Below are 26,260 nucleotides of genomic sequence, written 5' to 3' on the forward strand. Positions count from 1 at the left end.
TGCAGGAGTAATAAAGCATTGTTAGTAGAGGGGAAAAACGTAAAAACACCCAGAAAACCAGGGGGTACTGTAAGACACTTATTCTCTTTGGAGTCATAGTAAAATAAAGCAATTTCTTTCCTACTGAAGTTATCAACAGACGGGATAACAATTCCTGCTGTGCATCCTTTAGGCTGGATAACAAAGTATATTTGTATATGCCGAATTTATTTCAGAGCACAAAGAAACATCCAAGCAACAAAGGCAAGTGTTATTTCAGCTGATGTCTGCTGGGCATCCTTATTAGTGAAATGTAGACACCCAGAGGAGATGCTGCAGAATCAGCGATTGCAGAACTACTCTTTGCAGGTTTTAATCCCAGCTGGGGCTGACACTGTCTATACTACTGGCTTCAAATGACTAAAGCAAGCTCTTTCCAATTATTGATTGGTCATATGTCATGTCAGAACATTTCTTTTCCAACAGCAAATGGAAATGGCAAAGAAAATCCTGTTTAACACAAATTCAACTAGCTACCTGCCAGAAGCAGACAGGTAATGGAATGACTATAGATCAGTAGAGAGATTTCACATGCACTTCTGCAAATGGCAGAGAAGAAATGTTCTCCAACACCTGTCTGTTGCCTCTTAAACTGCTCAGTTGCCTGCAAAATATGGTTTGATCCTTCTCTGGTGTAATTTCCCTGCATGAAACACAGAGCGGTAAAATTTATACAGTGTTCTACTGCATTTATTGGTCATGTATTCACTCACAAAATGATATTACTTTATTATTTGCACAGCTTCGTAAGCGTAGTAACGCCTGGTGCTTTCAAACAGCTGGATGAACATCCCAGAGATCTTAATACTGATTTGGAGCTGTTTCTCAACCATCAGTTGATTAGTTCACTGTTTGGGTAATAGCAGCATACCAAACCACCTCTCCTCATGAATCTGCACAGAATTTAGCATAGATAAAGCAAGTAACTGGCACTTGAATTCCAGTTTCTACATGTTTTTATTATTTCCTTTCTGTGATCTTCTAATCTCATTTACATGCAAGTTTACTTCTCTTGATAATTTGATCAATTTGCTGGTATTGCTTTTATGCCAGGTATTCTGATGGCACTACAATGCATCCAAAAATTATGGTAGGCATACAAACACTGAAAACTTAAGCTCTAAAGTCAAAATGCAGCCCTGACACAAACCAGCTTTGCAAACTCAGTGGCACTGTTTAACTGCCCAAGTGTTCAGGAGATAATATTAGACTAACACAGTCTCTGAATGATCATCTAATATTGCAAATAGAAGGAGCATTACTGCAGAGGAAAGGAACTGCTCGCATTTCTGAGATTCACGTGGTTCTGAGGTTCGGGTCTGAGCAGTGCTAGAAGAAGTGTAATCGATTTAACTGCTCAGTGTGTCAAGCTAATTTTTTAATCATCCTTTGCTTCCTTTTTAATCACCATTATGAAAAATCTGTATTTTAAAGACCACTGAAGTCTGGGGTTCATCTTTTTCTTTGTGTACACTGACATACTTACTATATACGTTGATAGCTATCATTCTCACTTCTGTGGGTAGAATTGGGCCCTGAGGGACTAACATCATATAAAAAGCAATTCAGAGGTGAGTGGGTCAACCTTTCATGGCTCAACTTATTTTCACTAGAAATTGCAGCCACCTGGGATGAGAAGTACAACCCAGCACAAGAAAACCTTTGCGGGGGTGGGGAGAAAACAAGGCAGTGATGTTAATAGCTGATTAAACAGAGCCTCAATTTTATGTTTTTCATTCATGTTTTCAGCAGTTAGACTTGATTCAACTCAAAAGTTACATCTGTTCATAAAAGTGAAATGATTTGATCTGAGGAGTTACCAGCTCTAGATATTAGCAACGGGAGGGATGCAGATGTACACATACAGGTCAGTGGTACGAATGCATCTCTGCTGGGCTCGTTATCCTGTTAGCAGTTTCGTTAGCTTTCCACGCCAGCTGCTTAGTAGTTTCATGACAGTAAGGGGTATTTCTGACTGTATATATGACAAAAACGGACATATTTGTTGGCAGCCTCACTAGAGAAGCCAGGCATGAAAGCCCGGCCCAGGAGCTGCCTCACTCAGTGGGGTTTTTGTGATTTAAGAGGTACCATATCAATCCCTAGTTGGACTCAGAGACCGAACTGCCCTTTCAGTGACCTGGCAATGACGGAGCTGGAGCGGCAAAGCTGTCAAGAACAGTCTGAAGGCTTTTCCCATGGAGCAGTCTCCAGAGCCCTGCACCACTACTTTCTCCCACCAAGAGAGCCTGGTGCAGGGAATAGCCCAGCAGCTGCTTTCCGGCAGCTCTATGCAGTTCGGCAGGACAATTCATTTTAACTTTACACTTCCTAATGGACTAACAAGCAACACCACGTTACGTGAGCGTTGTTGCTTCTGCCACACATGAAAGATGTATGCACGTAATGAAATAGTGCTCTGAAAGCATTTAACTCCCTGCGCACTGTGGAAGTACGAACATATTATTTTATACCAGAATAAAGCCACCTTATTAAACTGTCAGAAATAGCTACATAGGAAGCCAGAGAACTTGGAGAGATGCAGTGCTCAGGGAGCATCTGACTGCCATGTTTAATGGTGACATTTTAATTTCAATCACAGTGGTGAAACACATTACAGCATGGCCACAGGGCAAGCCTGCCAAAGGAAGCTGTGTGATTCATGTTTATATGGAACAAGTACGTCAACTACCAACAAAATATTTTTTGATGACAAGGTTACTTCAGAGCCACACCAATCATTAGTTTACATCAGCAGTGAAGAAGTAATAAAAAAAGCACAGAAGTTGGTTGCTTTTTTGTGTGTGTGTTTTTGTTTTGTTTTGTTTTTTTGCAGGAGAGAAGGTCTGGAATCACAGATCTACAGCCTTGGGTGTGCTGCCCTCCAAGCTGTGTGGCTGTGATGCCTTCTCCATGTAGCACCGTATCAGGGTGAGCAAAAACCCTGTTCATAATGGCACCCATGCCCTGAAGGCTTAAGTCATGTACTTTCTGAGTCCTTCTGAAAACAAGAATTTCACTATGTCCCCTCCCCTCTTTTGAATCTAGTTACTCAACCATCCAGTGCAGGGTCTCCAACCACATAAAATGCAGGGCTGCACTTGCATTTCACAGACACGAGCACACTGCACAAAACAAAGCATATTCACCAGTGTGGAGCTTGTCAATATTCACAGGAAACAAGAAATCATTGAAAAATATCTCCAAAACACAGCCAAAGTAGCCTAAAGTGGACAAAACAAAATCTGATTTTCTCTTTTCTGGCCATCTCACTTTGAGGATTTTCTGATTTAGCAAATCCCTGCTCTGAATAACCATATGTGGAGCAATTGATGCGTCGATGTTTCAGTGTGTGAGATGGGGCTGACAGTCACAGTGCAGCCTGCAGCAGGCTACGTCCACCAACTCACACACAAATGAAAAGAAACACGAGCTTAAAAGGCTGCATGCAAATCTACATAAAATACTGCATCTATCTTTTAGATTGATATAACTTCACAGACCGACTTCACAACAAAGTGATCTTTTAAGTATTTCAGCATTCACCCAGAACAGTATTTGCTTATTTTCTATATTAATATTTGATACTTTAAAACAATATCTGGTGCTTTAGTAAACATCCCCTCTTAAAACATGTGGGAAATGAAGCAACTAAAGGGTAAAAATCTGTCTGTGCGTTGCAGTGGTGCTCTCACACTCGAGATGTAGCAACAACACACTGGCGTAGGGAAAATATCAATACATCAATTACTTTTGCATTTTTAATATGGATAAAACAGCCACCCCTCCCTGAAGAAGCAAGGCTGCTTTTCTTCTTTTTTTCTTTCTTTCTTTTGTGGAGAATACAATCAGCAGAGAATTGCCCAGCATCCTTTCTGAGGTTCTTAAGAGAAACAAACAGAGGGAAATTCATACATTTCAGAGGAAGCTATTGTTAGTTACTCTCATTTAATCATACAGAGAAAGAAACACTTTAGTGAACAAGGTCAAAAGTGTAATTTCACTGCTGTGAAGGGTCTATTGGGATTCTGGTGTTCAAAACAAAGAGGCATCTCCTACTGTTAGGAGTATTCAGGGGACACCCTGATTCCATTACACACTTTTCCAGCCAAAAATGATTTGAAACGCAACATTAAACTGCACATTCCTACAACAGAGAATAAAAATCTGGTAAAGGTGACAAAGAGAGACCATTCGGAAAACCCTTTTTGACAGCATATATCAATTCCAAGCCACAGGGAGGATGTATCCATTTTGTCAAAAGGTGTTAAGCGTTGTGGATTTGGTACAGATGAAGCAGCAGTGTCTGGCCTGTCTGAAGAGGTATTAGAAATGTGTCAATGGAAAAGAAAGAGGGATTAAACTGACAGAAAGAATAAGGCAGGGTTTTATTACATTCAAAGGAGGAACCAAACAGTATATTTTAATTAAGTGTGTCACAAAATAACTGAGAGAAAAAAAAGTAAATCCTAGAAATATGGAATTGGTCTAGATGAGTACTTGTTTACTATGACAACTAAATGCATATATTTAAAGAAGCCATGGAAGCACAGTGCTAATGCCTGGTGATTTTAAAACCACCAAAGTTCCATTTATTTATGTTTTCTTAAATGCTATGAAATGAAATAAGCAGATTCAAAATAATGTTCACCTTATCTGTAAATTAACCAAGTAAATTAAGTAAATGAAGATCCTCTGGAACTTAACCATTATGATCGACCATTATGATTAGTGATGAGTTTTAATACATTCTGCCCTGGCATCTTGGTTTCACTTATTGCTAACTGGATTACTCTTCTTAATCCCATGCAGACACATTTCTCAATGTTTCTTTAGAAACCAGATGAACAAACACCTCACTGCATTGGCAATAATCACGGAACTATAGTGAAAAGCCTTTAAGTGATTTCTTTAATTTTATGAATTAAGTCAGGCTGGGGATAGTAAAACAAACCATTACGTAGTGTTTAGCTGGCATTAAAACAGGTCCCAGCGATGACATATCCATCACCATAAAAACTGGAGGTGAAAGCAGCAACCCTGAGCAACACCCATGGCAAAACACACATCTGCCTACCACCTGTAACACTCATGAGAAGACTCATAAATGTCTGGCTCCTACTTTGCATCTCAACCAAGAAAACAAGCAACAAAATGGAGAGGGCGTAGAGCCAATAGAAGGGGCCTCTGCCCTTCTTTTCCATCTACTGCCACTCGAGAGTCCTGCCACCCTGCTTTATTGACATTACTCAGTGTAAACATCAGGCTGTCCACAAAAATGCATTCAGACTGGACATTTGGAAAAATTTCCTACCATGAGGGTGGTTAAACTCTGGAACAGGCTTCCTGCAGAGGTGGTCAATGTCCCATGCCAGTCAACGTGCAAAAGGCATTTGGATAAGTCCCTCGCTGATATGCTTTCACTTTCGGTTAGCCCTGAAGCGGCAACACAGTTTGACTTGATGATCTTTGTAGGTCTCTTCCAATTGAACTATTCTAAGCGTTGGAGCATTTTTCATTCAGCCGAACAAAGCCAATGTTAACAGGGAATGCACTCCCCCTGTGACAACTCAGTCTGGTGCTGCAGGAATAACAAGGAACTCTTTCAACCTTTAGGGGAGGCCTTCTGCAGGCTGCCTTTGCCTTCTGAGCAGCCAAGCTGACAATCTTTGGAGCACAACTCCTGCACACAGCTATGTGACAGGACAATGCTGATGTTGGGCTTTCACAGGTAGCAGCAAAAGTATCCAAGGGCTCCTTTTCATTTCTTTGCACCAGTATTGAGCCAGCTGTGTTGCATGGCTTCTGTGGTGCTACAGGCATCTCCCCATGACTTTGCAAGGCACACGGGATGGAGTTATAAAATTTAGTTCCTGTAAGAGAACTTACAGGATGAGAATGGTCTTTCAGAGGCATGGTACCAGCACACCAGATGCTCCTGTAGCACACTCTAGGGCTTTATGACATTTCCAGTTAACCCAGTCATTCATATTTACATATTTCTACTGCTTATTTAGTGATGCCTGTGGAGAAGACATTTAAGCAAAATAAATACACTTCAAAGCCACTATTTTAGTGGTCCAGTTTTACTAAATCATCACATTATTTTTAATAAATGATCACAAATGGGCAGAGAGAAGCTATTTCTCAAAGCAAAATAATATTCATAGATCACATGAAAGTGCTTATTTCTCATTTATATTAGCTGAATCAGTCAGAATCTTCTTTACTGCCAGCAAAGAACAATGAAAATCTGAATTTTTTAAACGGATCTCACATTCCATCCTTTGTATTCAACTAACTTAGTAAGCAGCACAGCAGTCAGAGGCATCCTCTGCAGCTGGCAGCCTCCCTCTGCCCCACACACTGCATCCAATAGTGAGAGGCACTAGGCCACCATCAGTGCTGTCACTAAACTGCTTCAGTTGTTTCTGTATCACTACTCGCTCCCTGGTTTTAAATTAAATACAACACTAAGCTTGCAGGTTGTTCACAGAGGAGATATCTGGAGAAGACATTGCCCAGTGACTTCTGAGCCCAGGAGCTCCACTTTGCTGTGGTGCAGCACCATTCCCAGGAGATTCCCTGCACTACTTAAGGTTGTCCTCACATGGATTGCTTCTCTGAGCAGTAACAGTAAGCATTACTAACAGTGTTTCACTTTAGGGCTAATTACACAGGATACGTGATGGTGTTAGTTAGCAATATGTGATTTTTTGCCTGTGTTTTATCAGGAAAGTAACTTACTACTGAAATATCCACATGTGGTGCCTTTGAATTTTTATTTACACATGTTTTAACATGTAGCATTTCCTACTTTAGTACCAATGGTATGAACTCAAAAGCCTATTAAATGAACTAAAACACTGTGTAAGAAATCGTATGCACTTTCCCATTGCTTTATACCTGAATGCACTGGTCTTCCTAGCCAGCAGCTAGGAAGCCATTACAAGCTAGTTTGCATTGAGCAGATACTGCTGGAACACAAAAACTGTCTGCCAATGGTTCCAGCCTGCTTACATCGGAGATTTGCTGCCCTCATGGGATTCATTCCATTCATGACGATTTCAGTGTATTCTTGTCTTGAAAACCACTAAGTCCATGCTTGCAATGATGATACATCACTATATTTCTGCAACATGGCTGAACAACACGCCACCCATTATTTGGGTCATGCCAGAAAGATGAACAAAGCAGCGCAGTCACATCTTTGTGACCAGCTCTGAGCCTTGGGACCATTATCTCTGGAATCAAAGTCTGTTTCTCTGCTGTCCAGGATATCGCATTCATCTCCAGGACGAGTTACTATGGCAACTAAACCTGGGCTTAGGGATGAAGGCATCACTGTGCAAGCCAGTGCTTACTGTGTCAGTAATATGGCTGGGTTATGGCTAACCACAGAAGGTCAAAGAAGTGCAGATATTTCTCTCTGCTCTTCACTGATTTACCATTGAGGATGTCAGAATGATTTTAGTCCCTAAAGCATTACATCTACTTGGATTTCAGCTTTTCTGCTTTCTCAGTTCAGCACCAGAACCCTTCAATACTTAGGATTTCATGAGACCAAGGTGAGCCTGGGGTTCTCCCTCTGGTTCCCCTCCCACAGTATGGAAGGCAGCTAGAGATGGAAGGTCACAGCCTGCTTGGCATGCCTTGGCACTGGCCTGTAACACTGGAAGAAAGAAAGAATCCACCATGCTCCCTGGTTGACTAAAAAGGCACAGACTAAAGAGTTCAAAACTGAGCTCAGTGCAGTGCATTGGATCATCTGGATTCTGCTATACTTGCTTGTATCACAAGCTGCCTGTATTCAAGATCACAGGCTCTTTATACATCAGTACCGTATGTTAAAATTATGCTTTGGCATCCTTTACTCATCTTGTCTCATACATTATGAGCTCGGCAGGTTAAACATGCAACATACATGTGGGGATGTTATTACAGCAGAATTTTTTTCCTTGATTAGCACTCATGTTCACCAATAAAAGAAAGCAGTGGTTGCAACCAGTTTTTTTGTCTGGGTTGGTTAGCTGTCACGATGTCTTTCTACTCCTCAAAAGGCTGAAAAACTCTATGAGAATTAAGTTTAATAGGATCCATCACTCCTAGAATCTAATAGCAATGAACTGTGGCTTTCTAATTTGCTAGGAGTATTCAAACAGCAAAATTCCTGTCCTTCCTCATTATCTGAAACGTAAAGACTTCATTGGTAGAAGGTATCATGTGGTTGAGACTGAAGACCTAACTGAACATACCACATGTTGAAACTGTTTACAATGGCTTTAACACATGCTAGATTGTCACAGACATTGCAAAAGCATACTCTCTTCCAGAAAAAACAAGAGTTTGGAGAAGAGGCAGGACTTGTGTGTCTTCAAAAGTCTATGAACACTGACTGCCAAATTAATCACTTCTGCCAAGTCAGTGCTGGATACGAGGTGCCAGTGCTTCAGAACTCATCATTCACTAGGTTGTTAGAAAGCACGCTCTTTGAGTGCAATAACTTACTTCTGATGCACCACCTTTTCTCCACACCTTTGATAAAGTGTTTCCCGAAATGCCTCCAAAAGCTTCACTCGATACAAAATTCTGCAAGGTGATCTGAGGTAGCTGCTACTCCTGTGAATTCTGTGCTCTTACTTCTCTTGGAAGGAGTCCAGGTGGTAGAAGGGAAGTAGAAGTGCCTTCAGCAGGTCCTGTGTGGGAAGGCTTTCAAGAAAGAGAAGCTGGGCAAGCAAAGAAACAGGAGTTGGCCGTATCTTCTGAGTCTGACTAAGATGCCACACTCTTTTGCAGCATTTTCTGCTAGGCAGCAGAATCAGATTTCTCCACGTACCAAACTGCAATTGCTGAAGAAGAATGTATGTGGGAGACTCACTTGGTCTCTCTTCTCCACAGCCTCCTGAGCAGAGCAAGCACAGACCTGGAAAGTCTAAGCATTTTTTTTGGCTTTGAGTGATAAGGAATTAATAGCCATCTGAAAAAAAAAGGATGTGCACACAGCTTGGACAAAATATAGTCTGTAAGTGTCATTCTTGCCTCTGGGGAGGCATTATTTGAGGATTTAGAGCAAGAAGAATTTTCAGAAGACAAGGAAGGATCACCATTGATTGTGTGGCATGTGCATGGCTGATCTACAGTTCCTCTTCTCTCATTTTTAGGGGGAGACGGGAGTAAGAATGCTTCTCCAAATGCTGCAGTTTGAAGCAGCTTAGTAACTGAGTTAGTCTTTCCTCCAGAGACCACTAAGTACAAAACACAATTATTGTTGTTTATGCAGATACAGATATAAGGAGACAAAAGAGCTTAACCAGACCACTTTAAAAAAAAAAAAAGGCAAAAAAACCCCAACCCAAACAAGCAAACAAAAATCCCACACAATATAGATTAGAAAATAGTTAAGAAAAATTAGAAAATTAAAGTTTCTTAAAAAATACTGTAAAACAAAGACCGAAACAAACCAACTCTATAATTGTAATGCACTAGAGCATTGCTTGGTTTCCACCCCTACAGCGTTTGGGTTTCTGGCTAAAATCGCCCTGTTGGACTGCCTTGAGGAAGAGGTCAGATACCACAAACCACAAAAATGAGTCAGAATCTTCAATTCTTATTTCTCAAAAATTCTATTTCAACTACAGTGCCAGTCAGCAAATATATTGCTGTTTCCATGCCTCTCTCATTTGCTTCATAGTAATACGTGATTTCCCAAATTTTAGTCTCTACAAAAGGAACTACTTATGAGATAAGCAGTTAACTAGCACTATGACACAGAGCAAGTATATAAGTGAAATTCAACACAGGCTGCCAATCCAGACAGAATGGAAACAGTAAACAAAGCAGAATTCAATTTTCAATGCACTATTATATTAAACTAGAAGAAATCAGTGTTGTACATACATATGGACAATGGAACTCCAGTGACATTGCTGAACCTGTACCCATGTGAAACTGCCACAAATACATCCACTTAGAGAGCCCCTATCACTTAACAATCCCAAATGCTTTAACATGAATTCTACACTTGCAGAAAGGAGTCTGTTCTGGACATGAGGATATATCTTCAATCAGAGGGTGAATATGCCTTGAAAACAGAAGCACATGGGGGCAAAAAGCGGGGATGCAAAAAATGATATACATTCAAAAAAAAAGAAAAAGGCTGATGAAGCAAACCAAAAAATCCAGTGACCCTCCAAGACTGTGAAGCCTCCAAAACATTAGGCTCTCTTCTCTGATGCCATCTTCTGCCAATAAACCAAAGAAGTCCAAGAACCCATTTGAAGATTTACCAAGTATTTCAGGATCTATGGCGAAGTCAAATCATCTTGTGATGTTCTGCATCTTATATAATGATAAAAACACTGCTAACCCAAATGGCTCCAAACACAGCACAAAATGGCAGTGCCTGCAGTTGCTGAGCAGCTCCCCAGCCAGACAACATGAGAGCCAGAAGAACACTTGTGCCAAACACAGTTAATATGATCATACCGTATTAGAGTCATTGGAGTGATATTGGGTAAATGTTACATTGCATGAGGCTATACAGTAATGGGCAGTAATCAGTAAAAACATTTTAAGTTCTTGTTTTACTACTGCTTCATCACTAGCTATAAAACAACATACTAATAAAGAACATAAAACTGGAAGAACTGAGATTAACAAGGCGTGTTATGACAATTTGGAAGTAAAAGTCACTTTTGCAATATAAAACTGAACAATACTGTTTAAAAGAATCAGCAGAGAAGATTTACCATTCCTTATTTAAAAAAAAAAATGAACCAATCAACCAACAACAAAAAGACCAAAGAAACCCCAGATATTCAGAGTGTCTACCACAGGATAGTAACCACGGTGTATATATCAAATTGGGAGGCAAAATATAAATGCTGTGTATCAGATAGCCCACTACAGCACTATCAGTCCCTACCTTAACAACCTTGCACAGACAATGCTAACCACTGAGAGGTAGCAAGAGAGAGGGTGGCATTTAAAAGCTTTGGTCAATATGTAGTAGGTTTTTCTACAAGTAGGTATATTTATGGCAGATTCCAAGAATGATTAGCAAGCCATTAGAAAATGAGATCGGCTCCCTCCAAGTTGTTTCTATCAGACTCTGAAGAATTACCTAATTTTTAGTAGGATTCTGGTATCATGTGCAGTTAACGTATAATTATTACAGAAATGCGATTGCATCGTTAGCATAAGTTTAATTGTATCATTGACATTAGTGATGCCATAACATCAAGCTCAATAATAGTTCATAACAAAACGTACAATTAGCACAATTTTTCTCCTTTTTACACCAACCAAAAGTGTTCAGCTTGAAGAAGCCTAATAGTCCCTACAGAAGTGAGCTAGGGCTGAACCTGAAAGGATTGCTGGCTGGTAATTTAGTAATATGGTAATTAAAGTCTTTTCATGATGTAATTACACATCAACTACAAAAGGACAGCTGCTATACAACAGTGCCAGGGTACGTGGCATGAAATGATTAGATTTGAGAAGCTTTAGTGGTTAAACTGAATACCACAGGCATAAGTCTGAGGTATAGCTGGCACCACATAGCACATTATTATTCAAGTCTCACACTTGCAGTTTTCTTAGTCTCATTGTGACAGTAACAGTTTGTTGTATGTACCTTGGTCCGGTGACAGCAGTAGCTGTTCAAAACCCACCTCTATAAGCTTCTGTTGTTTCTAATTCCAGGTAACTTCAAAGCCTAAGCCCTCTTTTGGGCAGAGGCTATACAAATAAGGATTGTGTAAATTCAAAGTGTTCAATTACCGACACTGCAGCATGAAAACTCTCATAATTAGTTAACTGTAGTTATTTTTTAGAAATTTATTCTAGCATGAGGGCGGAGAAGGTAGGAGACGGAGGACAGAAGAGGCATAAGTGAGTTGGTGAACTCAAGGAAACCAGAACTCCACTGAAGTACTGAGGGTTTTGGCATTGACTTCCAAAAGCAACAAACATGAGACACATATTTGGAAAAAAAAAACCTAACCCCACTCTTCTCCTAAAAAACATATAAACATTTTGTTTAATAGTTCCTCATTATATTTCTCAGTATCCTCATTTGTATCTGTATTAAAAAAAAAAAAAAAGTTGACAAAGCAAGGCATGAGACAGTAAAAATACACATATTTTTCCACTAACACAAATGAGGAACTTCTTGGCTACGTGACTTGGCCCTTAAAAATACAACAATGCACTGTGCACCCTGGAAGTAGGCAGACAAGCTCAGAGCTGCTTTTCTAGTCCTAAAATGTCATTTTAGGAATGACAAGCAACTTGGATGTTTTACAGTAACTGCAGGCCCCCCTCTTACACCCTTCCTGAAACATGAGAAGCAGTGGGAGAGAGACTCAGATCAACCAGACTTCTACAATTTAAAGCTTCTCTTAAAAATATTTTATTCAGCTTGGAAAATCTATGAGCAGGCCCCTGTGAAAATGAAAGATTTAGAAAATTCAGAGAATTCTCCTCAGCATGAGTAAGGCTTCCATGAGGTCCGTTTGGAAAGCGGAAAACCAAACAGTTTTGGATCTGAAGTGACTCTGTTAACTACAGGGATCTGAGGAACGAGTAGAAGAACTTTAGCCTTAGTTCAAAGATTACTCAGCCTTGCCAGTGGCTGCCTTCTTTTCCTCTTTTTCTTAAAAAAAAAAAATAAATTTTTTGGATGGGATTAATGAAAATTCAAAGCCTCTGAGTGGTTTTAACTAAGTGGACACTGGGACTACCTCATGATCACCACCAATAAAAGTTTATTCCTGTGAGTATCCACAGGATTCAGTGGAGCTGAGGCTGCTCTCAGGAAGCAGAAGGAAGATCCTGGGGGAACTGCAAGCAGCCAGTCATTTAAAACTAAAGACCTCAGCCCTCAGAAGCAGGTCCTGCATGGCCAGTTTTGCACTACACAAACAAGGAACAAAGCAATTAGCTAACTCTATGGAAGAGACTCAACTGTACTTCAAAGCACAGTAGTAAAGGAAAACATGATTACTCCTAATCTGATGGAAGAGAGGTAAAAAGCAGCACAGTTAGTGGTTCTGAGGAGTGGACAGATGGTCAACTCAAGTATGTTTCCAGGTACTCTCTGCAAGGACTCATCTGCAAGGACTCATTCATTTGCCATTTGAAGGGAAAAGATTTGAATATGTCACTTGTCAAGAGGAACTTGGTGAGCAATTTACAACACATGTAGCAAGTTCAGCAAATTAAGATCACTAACATGAAAAGCAAAGCACTTTATGCGCAATGGATTTGTCTTCCTACACATTTTAATGCAGCAAGAGACAATAAAAATATTTGGTTTAAGCTTCAAAACACTCTACTCGAGTGCTGTCTGTGTGAATACAGAGTGAAACATGAACTGTGTGCAGACAAAACCCAAACAACGCAAACATGTAACCGTAGTGGTCTTCATCAAAAGACAACAACTGTTCAGTGCCTGTACAGACTTCAGTTACACAGCTACTAACTGAACCCAAATGCAGTCTGTGTCACGCAGAGAACTACTCTCTGCTGGCCTGTTTATGCAGAGCACTGCCAGAAGAAACATGCGAAGGTATGAAGTCTTGCAAGAACAGCCTCATTCTCTCTGGCAGTGGTATGGGCAGAGAATGAGAGAGAGGGAAGGAATGCAAGTGAGAGGCTCCCAGCATGTTCCTAGTTTTAGCTAAGTCAGAAGAAAAAGAAGGAGCTTCTCATCATGAGATTTAAAGCATCCAACTTCTAACTAAAGCAAAGTAACAATTCTTGAACTACAGCATTCAGTTCTGAGAAACAGGCAAGTACATGAGTCAGAGCAGGACACGGTAAAAATCCTAACTTCTGGATAGCCTCCCCCACCCCAGTATATTTACTATACTCTCAATACTGTTTTCAATTATATTAAAATCTGATAGCCAGGTGGTCTTCCAAGGCTAGACCGAGGTACAGCAGCCTCAGGATCAGCAGTTCCAGATGTAGTCCCCCCATCAAACAGTGTTCAACATACAATTCTACTACACCTGTTTCAAAGGCTCTTTAGTGTCTTTTCACTTCTCTGCCACCATCAACTCATCCAGAGACAGCAACAAGAAAGAAAAGATGAATCAGTCACCTTGAGTACATCCACCGCTCAACTGGACACTGGAAGTCCATCACTTCTTTTTGCATTAATTTTAGTGAGAACTGTTAAGAGCCCAGACAAAAAACAGAACTTCTTGGTGATGCTATTAGCCACTAAGGAACTTGGTAACACCAGATCTTGGGAGTTTGTGTGTGGGAGTAGAAGAGACATCACACTCACTCACCTGCTATCACCAGCATTTGCCACGTAAAGTTTCCCCAATAAATACACCACCACAAGGGCTGTGCAGCCACCAGAAATATTATACACGGTCCTCTCTCGTTCTATTTGCAAATCCTATAGGAAAAGAAAATAAAATGTATTAAAAAAAAGACAGCATTGTAATTAATACTTTAGAAAATGAAGATTCCCCTAAAAAATTACAATTTTCTTCAACTGCAAGTCCCACTAGCTTTCTTTACTATTTCAATTCTGGCTACATGCTCAGAAAGAATGGAAAGTCTTGGAGTACCAACTGCTTATGATACAAAGCTGGGGATAAAACAGGATAGGACAGTAAAACATCAGGCATCATGGAATAAAGGGCAATGCTGAGGGATGCAAGAGATTTTGCTATGGAAAAAGCACAAAGGCAGCAAAGATAAATGTAGCTGAACAACACATACCTGGTGGTATAATTGGAGAGCACTTTACATAGACAGCAAATAATTAATGAGACCTAGCTATGACATGAATAACTACCTGGTCTCCAAAGTGAAGGCTAGGATTGTGGAGCATGCACCTTTACAAACAGCAGCAAGACACACTCATGCAACAGGGCTACCCTTCAGAAATACAGAAACTAGTTAACAAAAAACAAACCCACTGTGAAATAGAACAACATCAGTAGAACACTGAAAGAATACTAGTACTAGGCATTCACAGAATTGCCAGTATGAGCCACAATATGTAAGGCTGTATATTGTCTCACTGATTTCATGAGGCCTGGAAAGAATTTGTGAATGTGCACCAATTTAGAGAGGTATGTACCTACTCAAATAGTTCTTCTCCAACTGATTCTGAGTTTAGAAATTTAAGAAATACTATATAAAATACCATATAAATATAAAAAGCCCTCCTGCTTAATAGATGTGGAGAACACAAGTCACATTTATCACTGACAGTCAGTCAAGCCCAGCAGTATACATTATCCCAAGAAAGCTTAGAGACCATGAAAAAAAAAGGTAAATGAGCTACTTCCCAGTACTCCATACATCTTCAACAAAACTAATTGTATGTCAGTGAACTCACTCTGCTGCCTCTTAGCTTAGCTTCTGGTAATAACCCAACAAGTTAGAAGTCATCCTCCTCTCCTGAGTCTGAAAACCAACCTAATATCAAACTGGTCTTTCCCTGCAATACTAGATTCAAACAGGGAGTGTCATCTAACATAGCTATTGCAAGTAACTAGCAGATCTTTTCAGCTAAACCTTGCCTCTCTGTGTGCTGTACTTCATTACTTGCATTAAGCAACAAACAGCTCAAATTGTCCATGCCTTGGGGTATGGGATTTAGGGCTTTATTTCAGAGCTTTATTTATCCAAGTAAAAGAACCACAACAAATGCTAACTATAACAGCTGCAATTTGCTTGGAAACCTGCAGCACCAAAGCAAGCCAGGGACTGCTCTTTGTTTCCTACACAATTCTGAAGAGGGAGGTGATCCAGGACTGCAGCGGGGATGCTCAGCAGTGCTCAGCCACTGTCCCGAGCGAGCTGGACAGGGAGGGCTCCTATTAGTAATAGTACCTGTCACAAAGACTCCGTGCAGGCCAGAGTGCAAACAGCCTGATCCTATTTGTGCAATCAACACAACAGCACCGGGGAGGGTAGTGAGGACAGCAGTGGTGCACAGCGCTACCCGACATGGCCATCATCTGCCGCACAGAGGAACTGCAAGCTGCTCTGCTGCAGACTGTGGGTTTTGTTGTAGCTCCTGCTACTCAATGCAAGTTGTTTTTTTTTTTTCCTTAATTTATCTCCTTTTTAATTTTTATTTTTGGTTGGTAGGCTGTGGTGAAGGCCAGAAGGAAAACACCTCAAAGCTAAAATCAAATCTTGCAGAGCCTTTGGTCACAGACATGGGCTTGTTGCAAATGCCACTTTATCTAATCTTGCCATAGAGAAGCTGATTTTCCTCCCCGTGGTTTCCATATATTTTTAAATTAAGCTGAAAAGAGCAGTTCAAAGGAAGCAGATGTTTCTAACCATCAAAATAATTTAAACTTACAAATACTACAGTAGATTTTCCAGGCACTGCCAGGAATTTTAAAATAGCTTCATCTCTGCTGCTCAGAGTATCCTCTGAGACCTTGAAACAAAGTACAATTCCTCACCTGATTTCAGCCCTGTCACACGCACGCTTCACGAATGCTGGAATGCCTATATTAAAATTTATTCCCTTCAATAAGAAGAACTCAGAAGCATTTATTATGGGATGGAGAAGATGGATAATCCTTAGGGTCTCATTCTCAGAGTTTGCTTAACTTAAACTAGGTCTTCGGCGCTGAAGGAGGTTTCCTATATCTCAACAAAATTTGAGGGGAAAAGATAAAACAAAATGAAATGAAGCCCTCCATTACTACTAACTCATTCTGATGTAGAGATATCAGCTTTTAATGAAATACGTTTCATCAGTGCTGCTGGGAAAGGGGTGCAGCGCAAAGAGATGCAGAATACCTCTGAAACCTTTAGGGGTATAAAGAGTTCTAGATGAAGGCCAAATATATACAAAACTTTCCTAATTTCCCATCTGGGGAAAGATTTCAGAGTAACCTTTTTTTCTCTTCCCCCATCTCCTTTTCTGTAGGATGCAAAACGTTTCTATATAGCAACCTGCTTGTAGGGGAAGAGCTGAGCAAAACTGGGCGGAATCATACTTCCAGTACTTGAAGGGGGAATGACTGTTTACATGGGTTGAGAGTGATATGACAAGGGGGAATGGTTTTAAACTAAGACAAGGGAGGCCAGCTGTGTTCTGGACTGCATTAAAAAAGGGGTGGCCAGCAAGGAGAGGGAGGTGATTGTTCCCCTCTACTCGGCTCTTGTGAGGTCCCATCTGGAGTACTGCGTCCAGGCCTGGGACCCCCAGTGCAGGAAAGATGTGGAGCTCTTGGAGTGGGTCCAGAGGAAAGCCATTAAGATGATCAGAGGGCTGGAGCACCTCTCCTGTGAGGAAAGGTTGAGGGAACTGGGCTTGTTCAGCTTGGAGAAGAGGAGGCTCTGGGGAGATCTCATTGTGGCCTTCCAGTACTTGAAGGGAGCATATGAACAGGAGGGGGAATGGCTGTTTACAAGGGTTGATAATGATAGGACAAGGGGGAATGGTTTTAAACTGAGACAGGAGAGGTTTAGGTTGGATATCAGGAGGAAGTTTTTCACTCAGAGGGTGGTGACGCACTGGAACAGGTTGCCCAAGGAAGTTGTGGATGCCCCATCCCTGGAGGCATTCAAGGCCAGGCTGGATGTGGTTCTGGGCAGCCTGGTCTGGCAGCTGGCAACCCTGCACATAGCAGGGGGGTTGAAATGATCACTGTAGTCCTTTTCAACCCAGGCCATTCTATGATTCTGTGATGATGATATGATCCCTCTTTCAGTCCAAAAGGCAGTATGGGGCACACTGTCAGATCTTGAGAGAACTGAAAAACTTCACTCAACAAGTGAAAAATGAGTACGAACTGCAGGCTGGAGAATGAAGGGTGAAGAATTAGAGGACTCATTAGTAGCTGTGTGATAACACCTTCCTAACAGCTGTAACATGGTCTTAAAAAAAAAAAAGAGAGAGAGTGAGAGAGAGAGAGAGAAAGAGAGAGAGAGAGAGAGAGAAAAAAAAAAGGATTTTTGTATCCTCTGCTAAAAAGGGTGACATTTAATACCAAGGAGGGAAATAATCTGTGCTCTGCCCCCTACTGAGGATGGGGAATGTTGCAGCAGGCAGGAGCAGGGCACCCGTAAGAGTTGCCTTATGCTCCCCCCCCTCCCCCCCCAAGGGATGGAGCACAGGGGCAAGCTAAGGCTTGGACCTGAGCTTCCCTGAGCAAAAACACTCGTTTGTCATGCTAGCTTACAGCCTTTTCTAAAAACAGAAGACGACTACGCCATGAAGGCAGCATTGTTTGCTCATTCGGAGGCTCACAGCAGCTTGCTCATGCCACCTCGTGGAGATCTGCTGGAGCGGCTCTGGTGCCTCTGTAAGCGTGGCATGGGCAGCGGCCTGGCGTGCTGCAGGGCTCCCAACCTCATCCTTCCTTCCAGCGTTTTCCATCAGTGTGCGTGGGGCACATCTTGGCCTGCGGGCATGAGCCACCGGCAGCTCTGCACAGGATGGCTCATACATGCGGGCTGCTGCAGGGGCGCAGCAGAGGGTGGGAAAGAAGCAAGTGTGAGGGTGCAGAGAAGTGTGTGCCAGCGGCATCTGATGCCAAATTTTAGAAGTTCAGGATCTTGAAAACAGACATTTGCAGTATCATCGTTACAAGTCATCATACTGCACTAAGAACTACAGTAACTATTCTTCAGCTGTATCCATCCTCAGGTAGCTGTACCTTGCTATGACAGCAAGTAGCTTTACCTCCTATGCACAGGATATCCATTAACTTTTTCTTTTTTAAATTAAAAATCATGTTTCAGAGGGCATAAAGTTCAAAATTAACTCTTTAAATTGCTTTAGCTCAGTCAAAAAGGCGTCAAAATGGTTGTATCACTATTGCAAGCCCCTTTATTTCTAATGGCTATTTAGAGGAAGTTTGTTTGAAAAAGGAAAACCATACAACGTGTCGGTCCTTCAAGATTGATGCCATTTTAGTTTGAAGCATTTTGTGAAAGTATCTGTTTAGATTTGAATCAAAATCTCAAAAAAGAAGAAAAAGTTTGATACAGCAGACACCACTATCTTCCAATAAATCACACAGCCTATGTATGTGCCATTTTTTCCCATCCAAGATAAAGAAGGTTTAGTGTAGAATAGGTGCTTCCTGTCCAAGGTCTTTAAATTAAATACTAAATTGCTCTCATGCACAAAAGGTTGAATTCCAGGAAAGGATTTAGTTTAATGCTTCTATCCAGTAATGAAGACTACTTGGAAGTATCCACTCAGCTCCTGAATCTCTACATACACATCTCAAAACTCAAGAGATGAAAAATTAGAGGATTTGACTTGGAATAACTCCAAAACTTAAGCTAATTTATTTTCATTCAAGTAATTGTGGTCACTGACAATTATTGACATTGAGCATTATTATTATTTTAAATAGAACAGTGAAAACATCACAAAAGCTTGCTAGTCCCAGTTTCAACAGAGAACACTCTCTAGAAGTGCTTCAAAAAGGGGAGCATCTTAATTCCTGAACTTTTTAAGTTAGGCAATGACATGACCTTTACTAGCTTCCTACAGTGTTTTAATGCACATAGCTGTAAGACAAGCAATGTCCAAATGAAAATCACACCTGACAAAGAAGAATAATTTTTAAGAGCCATTTGATAAATAGCATTTTATTTGACAATCTAGGTTAGAACAGGGAGAGCTTGACAAGAATTCAAAAGACATTTGGGGAAGAAAGAAAAGGTACCAAAAAAAAATCTCCTGATAAAAGGGAACAAAACCTTCAATAGATAAACCTGTCAGGTTCAATTGTCCAATTAAAAAAAACGTATCTTTATCTATCCAACATTTTCACCAGGTTCAACGGGCTCCTTTCAGTACTAGACCTTTCAGAAAACAACACCGAGATGTCTGCTTACATGTCCAGGAACATGAGCTTTCACCAAGTGCTGGGTAAAATGATACACTCTGCTGGCATGAAACCCTTGAAAATTATGCAAGTTTTAACTGCACTGAACTACCTCAACAATATCCACGATGTTCCAATACAAAGCAGCAACTGACAAACAACATACTGCGGAGGAGGCCCAAAGTCTTCTTACACAGACTGCTAGGAGCATAAGCCAGCAGGAAGTCATAGGGAGGTGGGATGAATCATTGCAGGCACAAATGAGATTCATGAGTGCTGATCTTATGAACCGCAGAACCCTTAGGCAGACATTTATGCAGAAGAATATAGTCTTGTCCCTAAACCACATACGAACACAAGACACCACCTAGTTTAAGGTAGATAAATTATCTAATGCTTTTCTTAATCTCACTTTTTTTTTTTTTAATTATCATTAGACTTCCTTTTAAAGCAAAAGATAATGCCAGGAATGTACTGCATTATGATAATCATACTAACAGCCATTTATATAGCCAAGTAAAAATAGGAATTAAACTATTAACTATTCTGATCTGTAGAGTATAGTCAAAGACACAGGGAGATAAACAAGATACAGGTTGCCCAAGGAGGTTGTGGATGCCCCATCCCTGGAGGCTGGGGGTGCCCAGGCTGGGTGTGGCTCTGGGCAGCCTGGTCTGGTGGTTGGTAATGCTGCACATAGCAGGGGTGTTGAAACTAGATGATCACTGTGGTACTTTTCAACCCAGGCCATTCTATGATTCCACGATCTCTCCACAGTTTGGAAAAAGGGAGGACTACAATTACTACAATCCAGAGATTACTACAATCCATGTCCGGGATAACCAGGCATCACATCTGTAATAAGTTATCCAGGATTTCTACTACTCTCCTGTATTACGGCTTTTCCACTGCTCTAAGAAACAAGCTTTCAGGAAAATCCCCAGCCAAATACTAGAGTATGGCAGACAGGTAGTATCATCTCTTTCCTCCTTCAACAGAAGAGGGAACAAGCTAGTTCTTCCTTTCTGAAGGGGGAGTGCTGAACTGACAGAGGTTTTCACATGTCCTCTTTGCTTTTACCTGGCAGAAACAGCCCAGTTGCTGCAGTACATTAATATGCTCTCAGGTCCCACACTGACTGATGCCTAAACCATGGCTGTAGATTTACTTGTGGACAACTCAATTTGTGAGTATGTTTGCCTGCACATCGTTGGGAAGAAAGGGCAATTCTGCAAGATAATTGCTATTCTGAATTCAAAGTGAAACATCACTTTGTTATAACATCTGAAGTTCCTAATTAGATGCATGTACCAAACAAAATTCATATATATCAGAATAAGCTATGATTGAATCCTGCCTTTGTACTTCTTTTCAGGCAACAAATAAAACCTCTGGGAAACATTCATTAGTTCAAAAACCTTCTGCTCAAAAAAGAGGCTTAAAAAAAAAAAGAGAAAGAAAAGACATCTCTCAAGACCTGATCCCAGATGTACTTGCTGACAGACCAAGTCTCTGCTCTGCCTGACTAGAATTATTTTTGAGACTGAGAAGGGATGAATGGGGAAGTGCGGAGCAACTGTATCAATTATAAAAACTCAAAGAGAAAACAGCTTCCAATGGGGAAATTTGAGATATTCTATTTCCACAGGACCCTGATCTTTTCTTGCTGTACACAAATCAAGTGAGTGGCAGGAACATCCTTCATGCCCCACTCACCGACTCCCAACTGACCTCACTCAAGAGTTGTACACATTCCCCACAGACACTGTCTTATGAGCCACCCCAATGCTAACAAGAACTGCAGGTCAGCAGGTCAAGGAAGCTAATTCTCATCCACATCCTTGATGTGATTTTATGACCTTTTTTTTTTTTTTTTTTTTTTTGTATTTCTGGGCAATATGAACTGGGCAATGTCTGCAGATCAAGGGATGATGAGGTGCCTTTGCTGCTGCTTTCATAGAGCAAGGAGGCTTTCTAAGGCACACATCTGTATATGCACATGTAACAGCCAAAGTTGAAATCTGCTATTGTGAAGCAACACTGATTTTTAATCGGAAAGGAAAGGAAAGGGAAAAGAAAAAGAAAAGAAAAAGAATAAAAAGGAGAGGAAAGAACAAACAAGTTTCTAAGAGTCCTTCTAGCAGAGGAAAGTGCAAATGATGTGGTCATAGCACTACTTGGGATTTAGGATACCACTCCTGTTTGAGTGCTAGTGAGCCTGGCAGCAGCTTCCACAGATCAAAAAACAGTTCCCTCCCTCACACAAACACTACAGGTAAGCTTTTGAGGCTCTTAAACACTATCTACGTAAGGACAGAATTATTTAAGTAGAAAAAAGAAAAGTGGAAAAAAATATATTCCTTACTGTTTGTTTTGCCCAGGCCATGTGACTGATGGACATATGAAATGTGGACTTCAGAACCTAAAGGTATACATACCATTTCCTTGAATGCACTTTCTATAGCCCCAATAACCAGGCACTCATGTGGGATCTTCTTCTCAGTGAAGAAGCGTGTCGGGGGGGTGCTGGGTGAGCCTGGGGCCCCCACACCACCCCGCAGGGAGGCTGCTCGTGTCAGCGTCCTGCTGTTGGTGGACGTGTTGTCAGGTTCCTCTCCCAGGAAGGTGGGTGGGAGGACAGCCGTGTTCCTCAGGATGTCCACAATCTCCTGCAGCTGCTCCAGGATGTGGTGCTGCAGCAGTTTGGAAGCGACCACAGCTGCGCCTGACCCAGCATGTCCATCAAACAGGGACCAGTAGTACAGGTTAATCCCATCTGTGTCCTGGGAGACAGGAGGGAAAAAAAGGAAAAGAGACCGTCATACTGCTGTAATCACAAGGGAGGTGAAGGAGCAGCCAGTGGCTTGGCAGCAGTAGGTAAAGCACAGTTAACTCTCCTAGATAACCTAGATAACCTTCCTACTGAAATGGAGAAATTCCCAATCCGTTAGTACAACCCTTGCAGAAAATAGATGTGTACTTGTGCCTATTTTTTTCAAACACTCTAACTCAAAAACCTAACAAAAGGATGAACTTGTAGTCTTTTCCACCTTCCATTCCTTACAGAACATTCTGACCATGCAATTCTGTGATACTGAATTCATCTCTTAATGACTGTGTAGAGAAGTATTTGAGAGTTACATCATTCATACACGATAGACCTACCACTATGGAGAGGAAAGCTACACAAGATGGCACCTGGTTCTTCTGTGACAGATCCTTTTCTCACTGGACATTAGGCCCAGGACCTAGCCAGTACCAAGGTGTGGTTCCTGCCTCCACAACAGACAGGTAAGTCCCACCATGCTGACAGATAAGACAGCTCAGACTTTTTGTACCTGTGCCAGCAAGAGGTCCTCAAGGAAGGTAGACGTAAGTGGGTCCAGCCACATTTCACCCATGCTAGTTTACACATTCACTGCCTAAATATTCCCTGTCTTCTGACAAACTTCTTGTATAGTACTGGAGTTACATACCCCCTGATCAGAACACTAAGTGTTTCAGTACAGCTCTCAGAATCACAGCATCTCACACAGAATCACAGAATCATGGTTTTCTACTCAGACTTGTTCAGACAGGTGTAAGTCAGCTCTGCTCTTGCTCTGATTTGAGCAGAAACCATGCTTGTGTAGTGGTGTTTGCTATCACTAAATCAAGACCCATTAGCCCATGTCAGGAGGTAGACCAAATTCTAGGCAGAACAAGCTCAGACCTGCCTGAAAAGGCATTAAGGAGCCATACCTTAAGTATTAAATAACCTTAAGTTTCTGCAAAATTCATCACAACATCTTTAGTAAAACATTTAAGGAGTAACAAAATTTGTCTTTGCGTGAAGACATATTTGACAGCAGGATCAGGAAATGATAATTCCAGTCTCTTTTGCCCTGTTTTTTCTTAAATCTGTACCTTCCCTCAGCTTTGCTGAAAAAACTGTTTGTGGGGCTGCCTTGCAAGTCAGACAGGAGTAAAGTAATACAGACACAGAAACAGATGATTTTGCAAGGAACTGGAATCAGGCAATACTGCTGCAAAACACCAAATACTATGAAAGCATAACCTGTATCTCACAACAGTCAAATAACTTAAAAAAAAAAAAAAAAAAAAAAAAGAGCGCATCTATGTTTCTGTCTGTGGTTTAATTTAGGATAGCAGACATTATAGCAATTGCTCCAGAGCTACAACACATGTATTTCTCTCATTCACCTGATAACTGCTCCCTTACATGACAGATCAGCATACAGTCCAGACACCACCTGAATCCCATCACAGTATTTACCCAGAGAAAACAGCCTGGAGTAGGAACACCATGAACTGCCATTAACAAATCCAAAAGAAATTATTCATTGCTGCCCTGAGCTACAAAATCCAAAACCTAATGAAAAACGTCTCTTTTGGCAACATGTATGTAGACCATCACTACAAGTTCATTGCTGTTCAGAGTGCAAAAGTTCATTACTGAAGAAACACAAGTACTTAGAACTTTCTTTGAAATGCATATTTTTAAAGTCTTGATTATAAAAAATTACTTTTGTTTTAAGCTGATGCCATAAATATAGACAGCGTGTAGTGAAGTTCAAACAAATTCTTAACCATTTCATTAAGAATATAGTCACCTATACAGTGGAGTTTCCTGAAGTCCAAATTCTATCAAGGATAGGAATTCAGCAGTCTACCTTGTGCATTCTTCATTTCATTACTGAAATGCTGAGAAATGGGAGGACTGTCCTGTGGATTACTTACCATAGCAAATATTATATAGTGGTAGGGGAAATCAAGAACAAAAAAATACCCCACTGTTCTGAATGCACCTCCTTATCCAGCCCCACTCCACTTGCCCAGTCTGGTACATACACCAAAAACCTGCTGTGAATTTTTATCCCCGAGGGCATGACAGGCAGTTGTGCCAGCTCACTCTTGGCTCAGAACTGCTCCAAGTCAACTGCTCCAACTACAGTTGGCTGTAAAGTTCTGCTTAAACCATTTTTAACATGTAACAGGATTACTGACCAAAAAATCTGTTTGTAAAAACAGTTTGCTTTTTGTGCAAATTGTGAAGTAGCTTGCCAATAGAAACAAGCATCCCAAACTGGAAGTGTTTTATCTAAAAACTGAAATCATTTATTTAAAGCAGCAATACAGCCTCAAGGGAATAGATGATCAAGTTACTTCTGCATCCATTCTCTAAGGGTTTGGTTCCCTGGACAAAATACCTCCCTCATGATACACCATGGACAGATAATGCTTCCAATCTCAAACTGAAAAAAAAATAATTTACCTTCCACCTAGAGGTAGCCCAGAGTTTGTATGGGAAAGATGTGGTTCTCCAGTACGTACAGGATAATTTCTAAACTGAATAAGCCTCACATTAGCTTAGTAGTAAATTAAAGGGTCAGGGATCATGAAGTTTCAAACAGAACAATACCCTATGACAAAAAGTGAAATTGAAGCATTATCACTTGTTTCCTCTAGGACACCGGGAAGCATGGAGTAGCACAGAAAAGCTCACGTGAGCCCAACCTTCATTCTCAGTCTGTCACTGACATGAATGTGACATGATCATGTCAACTCTGGTGGTTCCTGCATAGTTCACCTATCTTCTTGCTCTTTTTTGGACCAGTAGCTCTAAAACAAGTTGACATTGCTACCAGTTAAGCTAAATTGAAACATTCACATTGCACACCTCCAGGACAGTTCTCTAGATTGTCTGTACAATCAGTAGAGGGGAAAAAACAACAACAACAACAACAACAACAACAACAAAAAAAAAAAAAAAAAAAAAAAAAAAACCTGCACTTTCACACCATCTTCATATAATTCTGAAGTGGTCTTCTTTCTCCCTGTCAACTGCAGAAATAGCCTCGATAACCAAGAGGTCTGTGTTATAAGCATGTAAACTTACAGGAGATGACTACCACAATGCTTCTCTTATACATGCCTTTGATGCGAGATAAAATCATAGAAAGATTTGGGTTGGACAGGACCTTAAAGATCACCTAGCTCCAACATTGCTCCCAGCAATGGGCAAGGACACATTCCACTACGTCAGGCTGCCCAGGGCCCCATCTAAGCACCTGGCCTTGAATACCTCCAGGGATGGGGCATCCACAGCTTCTCTGGGCAACTTGTGCCAGCACCTCACCACTCTCATACATTTAACCTATTTTCTTTCAGTCTGAAGCCATTACCCTTTTTCCTATCATACATTCCCTGATAAAGAGTCCCTCTCAAACTTTCCTGCAGGTCCCCTTTAGGTACTAGAAGGCCTCAATGAGGTCTCTCCAGACTTCCTTCTCCAAGCTGAATGAGCCCAGCTCCCTCTGTCTGTCTCCATGGAGAGGTGCTCCAGCCCTCTGATCATCCTTGTGGCCCTCCTCTGG

At 41.1% G+C, this 26,260-nt stretch overlaps 1 protein-coding gene across 2 annotated transcripts in view; it reads right to left on the reverse strand.

Annotated features, from left to right (window-relative positions):
- PPM1H (protein phosphatase, Mg2+/Mn2+ dependent 1H) overlaps nucleotides 1–26,260 on the reverse strand; it is a 133,164-nt gene that overhangs the window by 39,082 nt on the left and 67,822 nt on the right. For both annotated transcript variants that reach the window (XM_031589533.2, XM_031589532.2), the window contains exons 3-4: nucleotides 22,322–22,666; nucleotides 14,340–14,452 (exon numbers count right to left, since the gene is read on the reverse strand). In XM_031589533.2, the coding sequence (XP_031445393.2) occupies nucleotides 14,340–14,452; nucleotides 22,322–22,666 (458 nt within the window). The remainder of the gene's footprint in view (nucleotides 1–14,339; nucleotides 14,453–22,321; nucleotides 22,667–26,260) is intronic.

The sequence above is a fragment of the Phasianus colchicus genome, chromosome 1 (assembly GCF_987193195.1).
Source record: "Phasianus colchicus chromosome 1, bPhaCol1.hap1.1, whole genome shotgun sequence".
In the NCBI taxonomy this organism is placed as follows: domain Eukaryota; kingdom Metazoa; phylum Chordata; class Aves; order Galliformes; family Phasianidae; genus Phasianus; species Phasianus colchicus.